Source organism: Perognathus longimembris, chromosome 7 (assembly GCF_023159225.1).
Source record: "Perognathus longimembris pacificus isolate PPM17 chromosome 7, ASM2315922v1, whole genome shotgun sequence".
Classification (NCBI taxonomy): domain Eukaryota; kingdom Metazoa; phylum Chordata; class Mammalia; order Rodentia; family Heteromyidae; genus Perognathus; species Perognathus longimembris.
Window position 1 is genome coordinate 72,820,092 of NC_063167.1, and position 16,078 is coordinate 72,836,169.

At 46.0% G+C, this 16,078-nt stretch overlaps 1 protein-coding gene across 1 annotated transcript in view; it reads left to right on the forward strand.

Annotated features, from left to right (window-relative positions):
* Chd1l (chromodomain helicase DNA binding protein 1 like) overlaps positions 1-13,874 on the forward strand; it is a 30,390-nt gene extending 16,516 nt beyond the window's left edge. Inside the window, exons 13-23 of the mRNA XM_048351895.1 lie at positions 197-311; positions 1,431-1,584; positions 2,274-2,439; positions 4,502-4,650; positions 6,052-6,215; positions 7,241-7,446; positions 8,513-8,611; positions 10,352-10,422; positions 12,145-12,259; positions 12,742-12,850; positions 13,564-13,874. Coding sequence (XP_048207852.1) covers positions 197-311; positions 1,431-1,584; positions 2,274-2,439; positions 4,502-4,650; positions 6,052-6,215; positions 7,241-7,446; positions 8,513-8,611; positions 10,352-10,422; positions 12,145-12,259; positions 12,742-12,850; positions 13,564-13,648 — 1,433 coding nt within the window. The 3' untranslated portion in view covers positions 13,649-13,874. The remainder of the gene's footprint in view (positions 1-196; positions 312-1,430; positions 1,585-2,273; positions 2,440-4,501; positions 4,651-6,051; positions 6,216-7,240; positions 7,447-8,512; positions 8,612-10,351; positions 10,423-12,144; positions 12,260-12,741; positions 12,851-13,563) is intronic.
* The last annotated feature ends 2,204 nt before the right edge of the window (positions 13,875-16,078 follow it).

Below are 16,078 nucleotides of genomic sequence, written 5' to 3' on the forward strand. Positions count from 1 at the left end.
ATCCTTGCTCATTTCTCCAAGCCCCACGTTCTGGTAGATTTTATCATTATTTTCCCCAGGTTAGGCAGTGTGAGGTCGCACATCACCACCAGGCCCTGGCATTGTGGAGAGGGTGCTGGTGTGAAGCCAGTCAGCGTGACTGATGACAGTTTCCCGTCTGTGTGCCGATGTGCACGCCTTTACCCTCTGCTTCCAGGTGGAGTTGGCATGAACTTAACAGCAGCAGATACCGTGATTTTTGTTGACAGCGACTTTAATCCTCACAATGACTTGCAGGCAGCTGCCAGGGCTCACCGGATCGGCCAGAACAAGTGAGTGAGCTAAGCATGGGCATTTCCTCACCATGTGGCTGGCCTGGCAGTGGTCCAGGGCTTGGGGAGGAAGATGAGGAGAATGGTCCTGGGGTCAGAAGGTGAGAGACCTCTAGGCTTAGCCCAGTGTTGCTTCTGACTCCTGGGGTTGAGTCAGGGGTCACCCTGTCAGTCCACACTTTTTCCTTACAAAAGGATTAAAAAGGACAGTTAGGCATTATTTGAGCCATCCTTCTTAAGTTAGGGCCCAGCTCAGCTTAAGAGCTGGATGTCAGTGGCTCATGTCTCTAATTCTAATTGCTCTGGAGGCTGAGATCTTAGGATCCAGGTCAGAAGCTGGCCCAAGCAAACAAATCTGAGACTTCAATTAAATAGCAAAAAATTGGAAGTAGAGGCATGGCTCAAAGGGTAAGGCAAGTGAAAGCACAAGACTTCAAGTTGAGACCCTGGTACTGGCGCAGTAAAGAAAAAAAGGCAGGGGAGTGGGCTGAGGGGCCCTGAAACATTGTCAAAACAATGAGTGTGACTGCCATCTGACGTGCGACACTGTGTGCCCCTCTGCTAGACCTGTCTGTGGCGACAGAGGCAGAATCCCAGTGCCCCTTCATCCTTCTGACTTTGAGAACCGAGGACAAATCCCTGCACAATGCTCAGCACAAATGGAATATGGCCTTTATGTATTTATTTAGGAGTGGCACCCAGGGCCTTGCATATGTTGTGCCACTGAGTTATACCCCCAGCCCAGAACATTCTTTTTCTGTGTGTGCCACTACTGGGACTTGAACTCAGGACCTCATGCTCCTGTGAAGCTTTTGGCTCAAGGCTGGTGCTTTTCCACTTGAACCCCACCATCACTAAGGGCTTTTTGCTGGTTATTTGGAGATAAAGGTTTCATGGACTTTTCTTGCATTGGCTGGCTTCAAGTGAGACTCAGATTTCAGCCTCCTGAGTAGTTAGGATTACAGGTGGGAGCCACTGGCACCCACCAATCCTCCTTTTAATTGCCCCCTGTATGTGTGTGGCATTTGGTTTTGCTTCCTTTTACATCCACTTACTTAGCTCCTCTGTTCGCCAGCATGTAGACGCTCATCTCATGTGCTATCATTGACTTCTGTGCAGATCTGTTAAAGTTATTCGGCTGATTGGCCGAGACACTGTGGAGGAAATTGTCTACAGGAAGGCAGCCTCCAAGCTGCAGCTAACCAACAAGGTCACAGAAGGAGGCCATTTGACTCTAGGAACCCAGAAAGCTTCAGCTGAGGCGGATCTCAAGGTAGGATGCAACCAGGAGCATGCACCAGTAGTGCATGTAGCTGTAATCCCAGCTACTCCAGAGGCTGAGGGTGGGGATCATGGTTCAAAGCCAGTCCAGGCAGGAAAGTCCATGAAACTTTTCTCCAATTAACCACCAAAAAAGCTGGAAGTAGAGCTGTGGTTCAAGTGGTAGAGTCCTAGCCTCGAGAAAAAGAAGCGCAGGGACAGTGCCTAGGCCCTGAGTTCAAGCCCCAGAATCAACAGAAAAGAAGGGAAGGGAGGAGAGGGGAAGAGTAAATGCCGAAGGGAAGAATACTTGGAGAACCTTCTCATTCTATGAAATTTAGCAGTGAAAAAGCCAGGACAGTGTCTGACTGTGGCTTCTGGGAAGGCCTGTGAGAAAGAGTTGTTATTAAGAAGTGTTGTTATTCTTAATTGCTGTTATTCTTACCAAAAAGAAGTGGAGGCTTATAAATGAGTGTTATGTTGTTATGGAGATTTGTCAAAGGCCACAGCTCTGTTGGTTTATCACCTCTGGTTACTGATGGTCCAATGATTAAACAGGTGGATTGGTGCCATCTTGATGGGGGAGGAAAAAGGCGGGCTGCCCGGGGAAGGAGCATATGCCTTTCAGCCACTTAGCAAATCACTTGTATGCTGGTACTTGTTTCTTAAGAACTGACTGGACTTGTGTTTTCTCCATTAAAGTTAAGTGAGATCCTCAAGTTCGGCTTGGATAAACTGCTGTCCTCTGAGGGGAGCACCATGGATGACACTGACCTGGAGTCCATCCTGGGAGAAACCAAGGATAGCCAGTGGCTCCCTGATGCTCTGCCTGCCGAAGGAAGAGAGGACCAAGAGCAAGAGGAAGGAAGTGAGTCAGGACCAGGCAGAGCAAATGGCACAACCTAGGCATGAGCTAGGGCACGAAGCCCCTGAAACACCCTACGGCCTGCTCCTAGAATCTCTTGTTGCCATCTTGGGCAAAGAGTGTGTGTGTGTGTGTGTGTGTGTGTGTGTGTGTGTGTGTGTGTGTGTGTGTGTGTGTGTGTGTACACACACATGCATGCCCACAGACTAGGGCTTGAACTCAGGAGTCTAGCACTCTAGCTTGGCTTTTCTACTGAAGGCTGATGCTCTACCACTTGAGCCACTTTAGCTTTTTGGTGGTTAAGTCGAGATAAAAGAGTCTCATGGACTTTTCTGCCCATGCTGGCCATTGAACCCCAATCTTCAGATCTCAGCCTCCTGAGTAGCTAGGATTGGTTATAGACAGGAACCACCCATGCCTGTCTTCTGTTTCAGAATGTCTTTACTGTGATTGAGGGGTCTCAGGTGAGAGAGGAAATAGATACATAGACTCATTTTTTTACATTAACATTTGATCACCTTAAGTACCAAAGCTTACATCCATTTCTACCCATGCCTAGATTAATTTCACCCTATTTTTCTAAGATGTACTAGAAAAAAATAAAAATTAGTGTTTCTAGCAGAATAATTGTATTCCCCAGTCAAACCAAGTGCCTATTTTTTGTGGTTGTTCTTTTTGTCAGTTGTGGAGCTTGAATTCAGCGCCTGGGTGCTGTCTCTTTTGCTCAGGGCTATCACTCTACCACTTGGAGCCACTGAACATGATGCTCAGATCTCACCCTCCTGAATAGCTAGAAATACAGGTGTGAGCCACCCAGGCCTGGCTCTGTTTTTCTTCAGACAACCCAACTGCTAGAAAAGAACCCTCAGTTGAGTTAAATCTTATAATGTTTTCTTTTTGAAATATTTTTTTAAAAGTAATCTTTAGGTGGTTGTACAAAGAGGTTTCAAATCAACCTGTCCAGTTGATGATTACAATTCATCTTGATCATTGTCACCCCTTCCATTGTTCTCCCCAGTCTCTCTCAACCCATCCCCTCAGGTCGCCTGTTTCCATTTTCACACATGGACATGGGACATTATGGGATGCTGTCTTTGATGGATGAGTCTGACATCCTGTGTGGAAAATGGCTCCTATGGGCTCCAGACTTCTACAAAATTAAGATGGAGAACACAAGGAGGATATTATAAATGAATATGAAAGACTAGAAATTAAAACAGCCTCTGCCAAAACTAAATCAAAAGCAAGATTGCTTTATCTTGAAAAAAAACCCACATTTTTGAGTTGAAAATTTCATGCAGTCTGTAGCTACATACGTTGATCATATTTGACACTTCTCAGCTCCTTATTTTTTTCTCACTTGTTGATAGAGAGCCTCATTGCAAGCCCCCTGCTGATTTAATTAGCAAATGCCAATTAGAGTTACAGCTGGTTAGATTTGGGTACAAGTGTGGAGCAATTGATCTCTTGAGAATGAAAATGTTTTGCTTTCATTTTCTCCAGGGAAAACATACTTACAGCTAATTTCATAAGGCTGGGGAAATATATTATTTGGTAACATGTGTTATTAAATACACTTCAGTTTCGACTCATTCTCTTACCTATCTGGTGGCTGATTGTCACTTGGTTCACAGTCTTGGCAGAATACCCAGCTTCATGGAGCCTCTGTGTCCTTGTCTGGAAAATGGTGCTAGTGATGTTTGCTTTGCCTTCTTACCTGATTGCAAAAATCAAGCGGGATAATAGAGGTGAATGTGCCTTTTAAGCCAAGAGCTGGTGGCTCACACCTGTAATCACAGGAGGCCAAGATCTGAGGACTGTGGTTTAAAGCTGGCCTGGGCAGGAAAGTCTGTGAGACTCATCTCTAATGATACACCAAACATGCTGGTCATGGAGGCATGTTTCAGGTGGTAGATGCCAGCTTTGAGGCATGATCCTCAGTTTTCAGCCTCCTGTGTAGCTAGGATTACAGGCGTGAGCCACCAGCTCCTGGCTAGCTACCAGTGCCTAGCTTGCTTTTCATTGTCTTAACATTTCTCTCTCTCTTTGTGTGTTATGCTTTTAGAAAACCATATGTACTTATTTGAAGGTAAAGATTACTCTAAAGAGCCCAGTAAAGAAGACAAAAAGTCATTTGAACAACTGGTAACTCTTCAGAAAACTCTCTTGGAGAAAATGAGTCAAGAGGGACGGTCACTTCGAAAGAAAGGCAGTGTAAGAAATTTAATGTGATAGTATAAATTCTTCCAAACTATCATCCTAAGAGAACAAAAAAAAAAAATGAAGCTAGGGTCATTTTATTCTCTTAAGGTAATTTGTTGAGAAATGAGTGACTATTTGTTGACTGAAACAAATTAACCGGGTCCTAGAGCTATGTAAATATAAAACAGTAACAAGGCTGGGTGGTGATGGTTCATTCTTGTACTCCTAGCTATTCAGAAGACTGAGGTCTGAGGATTAGGGCTCAAAGCTAGCCCAGACAGACAGATATTAGAGACTGTTATCTAATTAACCACCAAAAAGCCAGAAGTATTATCATGACTCCACAGAACTCAGCCTTGAGTAGAAAAGCTAAGGAAAAGCATGAGGCTCTGAATGAAAGGCCCAGAACCAGCATAAAAACAAACAAGCTGGGTGCTGGTGGTTCACGCCTCTAATCCTAGCTACTCAGGAGGCTGAGATCTGAGGATTTCAGTTCAAAGCCAGCTCAGGCAGGAAAGTCTGTGAGACTCTTATCTCCAATTAACCATTAGGAAACTGGAAGCAGAGCTGTAGCTCAGGTAGAGCATTAGCCTTGAGCAAAAGAGCTCCGGGACAGCACCTAAGCCCTGAGTTCAAGTTCTACAACTGACCAAAAAAAAAAAAGATTAATAAAGTGAGTGTATTATATACTTTAATGCTGATAAAAGCATCCATGTTCCTTCCTCTACGCCACCCCTTAAAAGTTCATGACACCCCATTGTTGTTACCTTATGTCACAAATAACATGTAGTATTCAATGTTTGCTGTTTAATATGTGCTCACTAAGTTCTAGATATTATTAAGATAATCAAGGTGATGAACGATTCCATTTTGTGTGTGTGTGTGTGTGTAGGGGACTACTCAGGCTTTTTGTCTCAAGGCTGGCGCTCTACCACTTGTACCACACTTGCACTTTTGGCCTTTTGCTGCTTAATTGGAGATAAGAGTCCCAGACTTTCATGCCAAGGCTGTCTTCGAACTGTGATACTCAGGTTCTGAGCTTCCTGAGTAGCCAGGATTATAGGCATGAGCCACCAGGGCCCAACAGAACCCTTTGTTTTAAAAGGAATTATGCAGTACTTTTGTAGAAAAGATGTGAATGAAACTTGACTAAACTTGAAAATACCATAGTGCTAGATATGCTTTCAGTCCAGGAAAAATAAAAACAGTACTACTTTTAGGAGCACCTCACTCCCATGAAATAAGTGGAAATGGTTGAGACAGCCATGGCACTGCTCTGGCTGTCTCTCATCTAATGGCCACCATGCCTGTGAGGTGGAACAGTAGTTCCTGCCACATGGTTTGGCACAGAGACAACGCTAGCATGTTGCTCCATGCCTGACCTTCCTGCCTGTGGCCCTTGCTCTTCCTCAGGTTCTGATCCCCGGTCTTGTGGAGGGGACCACCAAGAGGAAGCGAGTTCTGAGCCCAGAAGAACTGGAGGAGAGACGGAAGAAAAGAGAAGAAGCAGCCGCCAAGAGAAAGAGACAGATAGAGGAGAGAAGGAGGGCAAAGAAAGAAGCTGAGCATAAGAAAAAGTATGTCTGCATCCTATGCCAAGCTGAGGGTCACAGTTTATTAAGGGGTCACTATTGTATAGTTGGACTCTATAGCCGAATGTCACATTAAAAACCTAGAAAATGCAGGGCATTCGTTGGTGGCTCACACGTGTCATACTAGCTACTCAGGAGGCTGAGATCTGAGAATTATGGTTTGAAGCCAACCTGGACAGAAATGTCCATGAGACTCTTATCTCCAATTAACCAGCAAGGAGGGAGAAATGGAGGTGTGGTTCAAATGGTAGAGCACCAGCCTTGAGTAAAAAAGCCAAGTGAGAGTGCAAAGTTCTGGGTTCAAGCCCTAGTACACACACACACACACACACACACACACACACATACACACACCACAGAAAGTGCTCATCAAAACTGGCTGTGACTATTCATATCAAAATAGGTGCAAAGAGGTGAACATTTCATCTGCTTTACTAAGATGCCCTGAATACAGATTTGATGTATTCTGTTGAAATAACTTTTTTGTTGTTTGTTTTGTTTTTGTCAGTCATAGGGCTTGAACTCAGGGCCTGGACTCTGTCCCTGAGCTTTTTCTCTCAAGGCTAGCACTCTACCACTTTGAGCCACAGCTCCACTTCTGGTTTTCTGGTGGTTAACTGTAAGTAAGAGTTTCATGGGGACTTGCTGACTTGGAACTGTGATCCTCAGATCTCAGCCTCCTAAGTAGCTAGGATTACAGGTGTGAGCCACCAGTGTCCAGCAAAAAAAAAAAAAAAAAAATTGCAAGATTTTATTGTAGCTGACAAGAAGTCAATTATTTAAGCAGTCACTTGTAGTCATTTTCTTAAAAACAGACATTTGGTGGCTGCTCATTATTGAAGTGTAGTCAGGAGGCAGTAAGGCTTATCAGTGACTTATGTATTTACAAATGAACCAAAAATGGGGCAAGTTTCTAATTGGCTTTCCTGTTGACGGTTGCTGTTTGTAAGTAGCAATGTAGAATGCGCTGAGGGCTGGCTGATTCTCTTTTGCTCTCCTGCCTCCTGAAGGATGGCCTGGTGGGAGTCCAGCAGCTATCAGTCTGTGTGCCTGCCCTCGGAGGACAGTGAGCCAGAGGAGCTGGAGGAAGAGGCGGAGGAGGATTCTTCTGACCTGGATTATGGAGACCCAGACTCCACCTCCATCAAGTATGTCAGTGGAGACGTCACCCACCCACAGGCAGGGGCAGAGGACGCCCTCATCGTGCACTGCGTGGGTAGGTGATAGGTGACGGGGCCTGGAACCTGCATGGTGCCCTCTTCTGCACAATGTGTTTGTGTGCTGGGGCTTAAACTCAGGGCCTTGCATTCTCCTTGGATTTTTTTGCCAAAGGCTGGTACTCTACCTCTTTTTTTTTTTTTTTTTTAAGGACTAGGTAGTTTTATTTATTTATTTTTTGCCAGTTCTGGGCCTTGAACTCAGGGCCTGAGCACTGTCCCTGGCTTCTTTTTGCTCAAGGCTAGCACTCTACCACTTGAGCCACAGCACCACTTCTGGCCGTTTTCCATATATGTGGTGCTGAGGAATCGAACCTTCATGTATACAAGGCAAGCACTCTTGCCACTAGGCCATATTCCCAGCCCAGTACTCTACCTCTTGAGCCACACTTCCACTTCCAGCTTTTTGCTGTTTCATTAGAGATAAATCTCATAGACTTACCTGGCTGGCTTCAAATCATAATCCTCAGATCTCAGCCTCCTGAATAGCCAGGATTACTAGTTCTGAGCTCCCAGCTCCCAGCTTCCTGATCAACTTTTACAAAACAGTCTCCATCTCTACCTCTGTGTTGTTCTCTCTCTTCATTCTATTCTATTTCCTTTGTCATTGTGGATCACTCCCTAACGTATTAACATGCATCTTTATTTGCCTGTGCCCTTGTACTAGAAAAGAAGCTGCATGTGGCAGGGATGGGATGTGTTTTATCCACTGCTATCACCCCTGTTTATACAGCAATGCCTGGCACATAATCCACTCCACAACCCTTCTGCTATGAATCATTGGAATTGTAGGCACTGAGGGAGGAGGAGCTGCCTCTTGCCCTTCCTTCTTCACTTGCCTCCCGGAAGTCACAGACATCAGAGATTCTGCTCACCAATTTTTGAGATGCTGTCCTGGTGGGGTGGCTAGTTGTATCTCCCAGAAAACCTCAACATATTTGGGAAGTATAAATAGGACATTCCTGGATCAGATCCGTTTTCTACAGCCTATTTTGTGTGCCTTTGGGTTTCTGAATTGTCGGCTAGACTATCTGTAGATGAAAATATTCTCTTTCCTCCTGTCAGATGACTCTGGTCGTTGGGGCCAAGGTGGTTTATTCACAGCTCTGGAAGCACGATCAGCTGAGCCAAGAAAAAGATATGAGTTGGCTGGGAAAATGCAAGGTAAAGAGGGTGGGTGGGTCCATGAGTCAAGGATGGAATAAGGTGGGAAAGAACACTTCACATAATACTAGATGGATGAGGAGTCAGAAGAGCTGCTTGGGGCCTGAGTTCTGTCATCAATTAGCTAGTGATGTAACTTGGAGATGGTCCCTTACCCTCTCTGTGACTGTTTGATCATCTGTGATTGGTGAGTGATATTTGTCCCACCCACTTCAGTGAAACTGTTGTGAGGCTCATGAATGTGCATGTGTTCTGAAAAATGTCTTAGAACAAAGATTATCCCATTGCTTCCAGCTCAGCCCATCTTCTTAGAATCTCATGAAGGCTTCAAACCTATGGAGAGAAACCACATGCATGGTTGAAATGCTAGGGGTAGATTGGTAGATGGCGCCTGGTGCTAAGAGCAAGAAGGGTGTGTTACGAGGAACCCACAGCCAGCTCTGCTGCTCCCTGGAGCAGGAGTCAGGCTGTTGGGGTCATGGGAAGTTGGAACACTGAACAAGTAGCATCCCTTGGCACAGAGGAATGGAAAGTCACCCCCTTTGGCAGGCAGAAATCATAATATAGAAGAGATAACATCGTCATGATTATATGAGGCACTCTGGATTTTTCTGATGGATTTTTAGTGCTGTTTTGATTTGCATCTCTTTCTTCCTGATTCTTCTGTCTAAATGGAAAGGAAAACTCCCTCAGTGCTCAGGGCTTAGCGAGGGTGGACACAGTCAGCCAGATTTGGATGCTGACTTGGCAGCTGGAAATGCAGAGGACAGGAGAGAGATCTAACTAGAGTTGCATCCTCTACAAGAGGGTAGAGAAGAAGGTAGAAGGCACTTCCTCGAAGGATCAAAGGCAAGGAAGAGTTGCAAGAAAAACTTGAAAGCATAGTGTTTTGAGGTAAAGATTGAGTAACCTTTTTACAAAATGCGTGAGACCAGAATTATTTCAGGTTGGAGGCAAGAGGGCTCTTGAGATATTTGCACATACATAACGAGACCTGTGTATGGAGATGAGATCCAAGTTTAAATGCAAAAGTCACTAATGAACTGGGTGCCGTGGCTCATACCTGTAATCCTAGCTTCTCAGCAGGCTGAGATCTGAGAGTAGCAGGTCAAAGCCAGCCCAAGCAGGAAAATCTGTGAGATTCTTATCTCCTGTAAACTACTCAGAAAAAGCTGGAAGTGGCACTGTGGCTCAAGTGGTAGAGCATAGCCTTGAGTAAAAAAACTAAGGACAGCACCAGGCCCTAAGTTCAAGCCCCAGGGCAAGTATACACATGAGCACGGACACACACAGAGAGACTGCAGCAAAATAGTGTGAGATGCTGAAGTGAGGATAAAAACAGGATTTGAACCAGGGTCAGTTGGGTTACTTTGGGACTTTTTGGCTGTGAGGTGATAGGCTGGCTGTATAGACTTAGGTTTGTAGGAAGTGGAGAGTGGAGGGCTGGGAATGCAACTTAGTGGTAGAGTGCTTGCCTAGTATGCATGAAGTCCTGGGTTCAAGTCCTCAGCACCACATAAACAGAAAAGGCTGGAAGTGGCAGTGTGGCTCAAGAGTGTTAGTCTTGAGCAAAAGAAGCCGGGACAGTGCCCAGGCCTGGAGTTCAAGCCCCAGGAGTGGGGAAAAAAGAGAAATGAAGGGAACTGGGAAGCACAGAAGGATCCAGAATAGACCCTGTTCCATCAAACTTGGTGAATTTAATGTTCTTTTTGTTGCTTCTTTTTCTTTTTTGCTCCTCAGATTTGAGTTTGGGGGGTGTCCTTTTATTTCCCATTGATGATAAAGAATCAAGAGACAAGGGGCAGGATTTGGTAAGTAAAACATACACACACACACACACACACACACACACACACACACACACACACACACACACACACAAAAACTAAAGTGGGGCTAGTATCAACTTGCTCAGATACCTGTCTGGCCTCTGACCTGCAGAAGTGCCGTCATGTACTAGGGCCACCATGATATAGTGCTGCAGTGGTGCAGGTGTGTGAATATGTTCTCCCAGTGCTGGAGCCCACGGGCAAGGCTTCCCTGCAGCCCCTCCTTGCTTGTGAATGGCCCCCTCCAGTGTGCTCACACGGTATCTGCACATGAGCATCACCGCTTTTTCCCCTGACCACATTTACTCTTCTTGAACGTTCATGCCTGGAATTCCAGCTACTCAGGATTGCGGTTCAAAGCCAGCCTGGGCAGGAAAGTCCATGACACTCTTATCTCCAGTTAACTAGCAGCAAAGTGTAAGTGAAGCTGTGGGTTAAGTGGTAGAGTGTCAAAACAACAACAACTGATCAAGAGGACCATATCCTGAGTTCAAGACCCAATATTGTTTGTTTGTTTTTCCAGTCCTGGGGCTTAAACTCAGGGCCTGAGCACTGTCCCTGGCTTTGGTTTGCTCAAGGCTAGCACTCTGCCAACTTGAGCCACAGCGCCACTTCTGGCTTTTTCTGTGTATGTGGTACTGAGGAATCGAACCTAGGGCTTCATGTATATGAGGCAAGCACTCTTGCCACTAGGCCATATTCCCAGCCCCCAAAACCCAGTATTGGCACACACATCCCCAAACAGAGAGAGAGAGAGAGAGAATTCAGACAGACAGACAGAGTGTTTCTGTCTGGCTGTAAGCAGAGAGAGAACCAATTCATTTTTCTGTCCTTTCTCTGCTCATATCAGAAGTCCTTTGTGCCTCATGTATCTCCTGCTTGCTTATCACTTGGAGTATCTGTAGTAAATTTTATTTTCCATGTCTACTTTTTTTTTCTCATACTGGGGCTTAAAGTTAGAGCTTGTATTTATCCTGCTTGTTCATGTCTGGCACTCTTCCACTTCAGCCATACCTCCAGCCTGGCTTTTTTTGTTCATTAATTAGAGATGGAGTCTTAAGGACTTTGCTGCCTGGGCTAGCTTCGAACTGTGATACTCCAGATACTAGCCACTGACTAGCTAGGATTATAGGTGTGGGCCACCAGTGCCAGGCTCATATTTGAATTCTTACCCTTGAGAGTATTTAGAGGTGTGTGTGTGTGCGCACGCGCTAGTACCAGGGCTTGAACTCAAGGCCTCGCACTCTCACTTGGCCTTTTTGCTCACAGCTGACTCTATCACTTGAGCTGTGACTTCATCCTGGCTCTTTGGTGATTCATTGGAGGTAGAGTGCAGCAGGCTTTTTTTCCACCTCAACTGGCTCTGAACTGCCATCGTTCAGATATCAGCCTTCTGAGTAGCTATAATTACAGGCATGAGTCTCTAGCACCTGGCTAGAAGTACATATTTTTGACTTAGGTTTATAACCTATCTTCAGTGAAGAAGAAAAGCTTATTCAGAGAGTGACCACAAAATAAAACAGTCCAGCTATAAAAGGGGGCAAAATCACACATTCAGTGGGGAGTTGCTATCTGTGCAGGACATGGAAGTGAGGTGGAACCATGCTGCAGGGCACCCCCAGAGTTGTCTCCCCTCCACAGGCAGGTCACTTGGTTGACTGGCTGTTTCCTACCCATGGCTGCTTTTATGGTTGTTCTTCTTAGTTGGCCTTGGTGGTAGCTCAGCACCGAGATCGCACCAACACCCTCTCTGGCATTCGGATGGCAGCGTTAGAAGAGGGCCTAAGGAAGATCTATGTAGCAGCCAAGAAAAAGAAAGGTGAGCTCTTGCGTCTGTGTTGAAAGGGAGGCATTTCAGTGTAGATGTGACGTGGCTCTCGTGGGTGGGGGGCAAGTCCACACCCCCCCACACCCCACTACTTGTTGGGTGAAGATGCAGGCTACGGTGCGTTGCTGTCGACTTGATTCCTTTGGGAGTCCTTTGTACTTCCAACATTTGGGGGCCATGTCCCTCCATCCACTGGGTATTTTATGATTTCCTTTTTAGGTGCCAATACTGGGCTTGAACACAGGGCCTCATCGTCAGGGTTTTTGTTTTTGGATTTTTTTTTGCTCATTTAATGCTCTACCAACTGAGCACTTCTGGCTCTTTGAGTGGTTCATTGGCCATAAGTCTCATGGACTTTTCTGCCTGGGCTGGCTTTGAACTCTGAGCTCCTCTGAACTCCTGTGTGTATTTTTTTCCATCTATCTTCTTTTGAGGAGTGAAGACACCATGATCTCTTCTCTTCTTTTTCATAGCAAGTGTTCATCTTCCACGCATCGGACATGCCACCAAGGGTTTCAATTGGTATGGGACCGAGCGCCTTATTCGGAAGTATTTGGCTGCCAGAGGTATCCCAACATACATGTATCCTTTAGTGATCTTCATCGTTTCTTCACTCAGCCCAGGAGGGAAAGTGGGCTCTGTCTCCTGAGACTGCTGTTGAAGCCAAGGCTTGGTCTCTGCCTACTGTGTTGCCAGACACAACCTAAGAAGCAGCTGGGCACCAGTGCTTCACGCCTGTAATCCCAGCTCCTCAGAAAGCTGAGACCTCAGATTATGATTCAAAGCCAGCCTAGGCAGGACTCATCTCCAGTTAACCAACAAAAAGCCAGAAGTGGAGCTGTGGCTCAAGTGGTAGAGCAATAGCGTGGAGCAAATAAAGCTTCACAAGAGTGGAAAAACTTGAGATCTCATCTGATATTAGAGAAAAAAAGAAGAGCATGGCTCAACTGGCAGAGGGCCTATTTAGCAAATGTGAGACACCGAGGTCAAACCTCAGGACCACACACACACACACACACACACACACACACACACACACACCAACAAACCCTTGAATTACTGTAGAACTTAGAGCAGTCATGTTGTCATGTTTGTATGCTTACACAATGGAGGCAGAAGGTGAAGAGTTTGGGGACAGCAGACAACAGAAATAGCAATGAGTCTTAAGAGCATTAGAAGTGTTTACAGTACACAGAAAAGGAATTCAGAGGTTCTACAGCTTTAGGGCTATTTGTGTAGTCACTCAGAGAACAAAAAGGGGGGTTTAAAGTGGTTTCCTTGACTGCCCTTATCAGATACTACTTTCCTAGAAGGAGGGCTGCTGGCATCCAGTCTCCGCCCTCCTCTTCCTCCTCCTCCTCCACCCAGCTGCCGCCCTAACAGGATCTGGGGCTGCACACCGAGCCCCCCCCCCCCCCCACACCCAGAGAGACTGTCATGGAGGACTTCAAGAGGGAGCTGGGACCGGGTTGTCCTCTGGGACTGTCCATTTTCTGGGTTGTCTTCCCAGGTGGGCAACTCTGGTCTGTACCTGTAATACAGGAATGCACCGCTTTTTTGCAGAACACCTTTGGCCTCAGTTTCATAATAAAATTTCTATCTCAAATAGTTTTGGTGTTTTCTTTCCCCTATATCCGGTTTTCTTGCCCTTGACCAGGCTAATTTTGTGTGTGTATGTGCCAGTACTGAACTCAAGTGCCAGCAACTTGAACTCAGGACTTGGGTGTTGTCCTTTAGCTTTTTTTTTGCTCAAGGCTGGCACTCTACCACTTGAGTCACATCTCCACGTCCAGCTTTTTTCTGGTCAATTGGTGATGAATTTCATGGACTTTCCTGCAGGCTGACTTTGAACAATGATTCAGCTCTCAGCCTCCTGAGTAGTTGTAACAGGCATGAACCAGCACCTAGTTCAAGATTGATTTCAGTAGAGCAGTGGCATGGATGAAGGAGATGGGAGAAGCAATAGAACAGGAAAGAAGGATTCCCTTCAGTTGACTCATGCCTTCCAAAGTAAGATTCTTTATTGTGCTGGTAGTTGGATTTGAATTCAGATCCTTGTGCTCTTGCTTGACTTTTTCGCTAAGGCAGGTACTCTAACCCTTAAGCCACAGATCCATTTTTTTTTTTTTTTTTTTTTTTTTGCCAGTCCTGGGGCTTGGACTCAGGGCCTGAGCACTGTCCCTGGCTTCTTTTTACTCAAGGCTAGCACTCTGCCACTTGAGCCACAGCGCCACTTCTGGCCATTTTCTGTATATGTGGTGCTGGGGAATTGAACCCAGGGCCTCATGTATATGAGGCAGGCACTCTTGCCACTAGTCCATATCCCCAGCCCCTCCACTTGTTTTTTGCTGGTCATTTGGAGATCAGAGTCTCATGGAATTTCCTGCCCTGGCTAGCTTCAAATAATGATCCTCAAATCTCAGCCTCCTGAGTAGCTAGAATTACAAGTGTGAGCCAGCAGCACCTAGCCAAAGTGAAATTCTTGATCCAGACATGCAGAGTATCTGCCTCCCCAACCCTTAGCATCAGGGCCTAGTAGCCTAGCCTCATAGACACTGTCAGTGTCTTGCACATGAGGACCTTGTGACAAGAGAAGGCCAGGGGCCATGAACCACTGGTGCCTTCATGGAAAATCAGCTAAGTGGTGGCTGTGCACACTTTGGTATGTGTAATCTCAAATGTTGAAAACCTCCCCTCTGCTCGCCTGACTTCTCTGGGAGGTCGTTGGTATTCCCAGTGTGTCTGAGCCTCCTCAGCAGCCTCAGCTGGGAGCCAAGGCTAGCACTTGATGATCAAGAAGGTGGTCCCTTAGCCCTTGGTTTTTATGGTTCCACTGGACTCCCTCCATACCCCACCTTTCAGCAAGTTAGCATCCACGCTGAGGGGAGAAGGGAGCAGGGAGGGGCGCTGCATGCTGTCCTTGAGCTTTTTTGCTCAAGGTTAGCACTCTACCATGTGAGTCACAGCTCCACTTCAGGATTTTTTTTTTTTTTTTTTTGTAGTTAATAGGAGATAAGAGTCTCACAGACTTTCCTACTCAGGCTGGCTTCCAACCATGATCCATGAATCTCAGATCTCAGCCTCCTAGTGGCTGGGATTATGGGCATGGGCATGAGTCACCAGCACTTTAGGGCCAGTGCTTTAAAGTCCTGGACTCATTTAACTAGTCTGTCTTCCTTAGAAAGCAGAGACTAATTGCCACTTTCATTTCATGTGTTGTGCAGCATGCCAAGTGGTTTCAAGTGTACAGGAAATCCAGCCCTCTGTCGTGCGGGCCCATGCTGCTTCCTGCGCTCCCTCTGTTTTGCATTTGTGTATTTGCACCTGTTTCCTCGACCTCAGCCATCCCATCATGGTTCTGGAGGAAAACGGGGTGTTATTCTCCAGAACTGTGAACTTTAAGCTATCAGTCATGCAGATAAGGATCCAGCAAGCTCCTGAAAAAAAAATGACATTTTCAGGCAACTCTCTCTTCCTCTTTCTTTCTTGGTCCTGCTTAGAGTTGTCTTGTTGGCAGGCAGCCGCCTGTGAAATGTGCACATTTCAAAGCAAATGGCTCCAGGAGCTCATAACTGCCAAACGTGTGTGGATTTTAATAGCCCATTTTCATTAGCCTTGTGTGAAATCACCTGTCTCTGTGTTGTTACCCAACTTAATTGTCAATTATGGTGATTAAGCTTGGCTCTCACTTCCATCACCACTAACTGTTAGTGTTATCTCTGAGGCTGAACTAAAGGGGGGAAATGATTGTTGTAGATGCAGGCGAATATTTTGGTGTCAACGGATGAAATGACAGTATTCTCTGGGCTG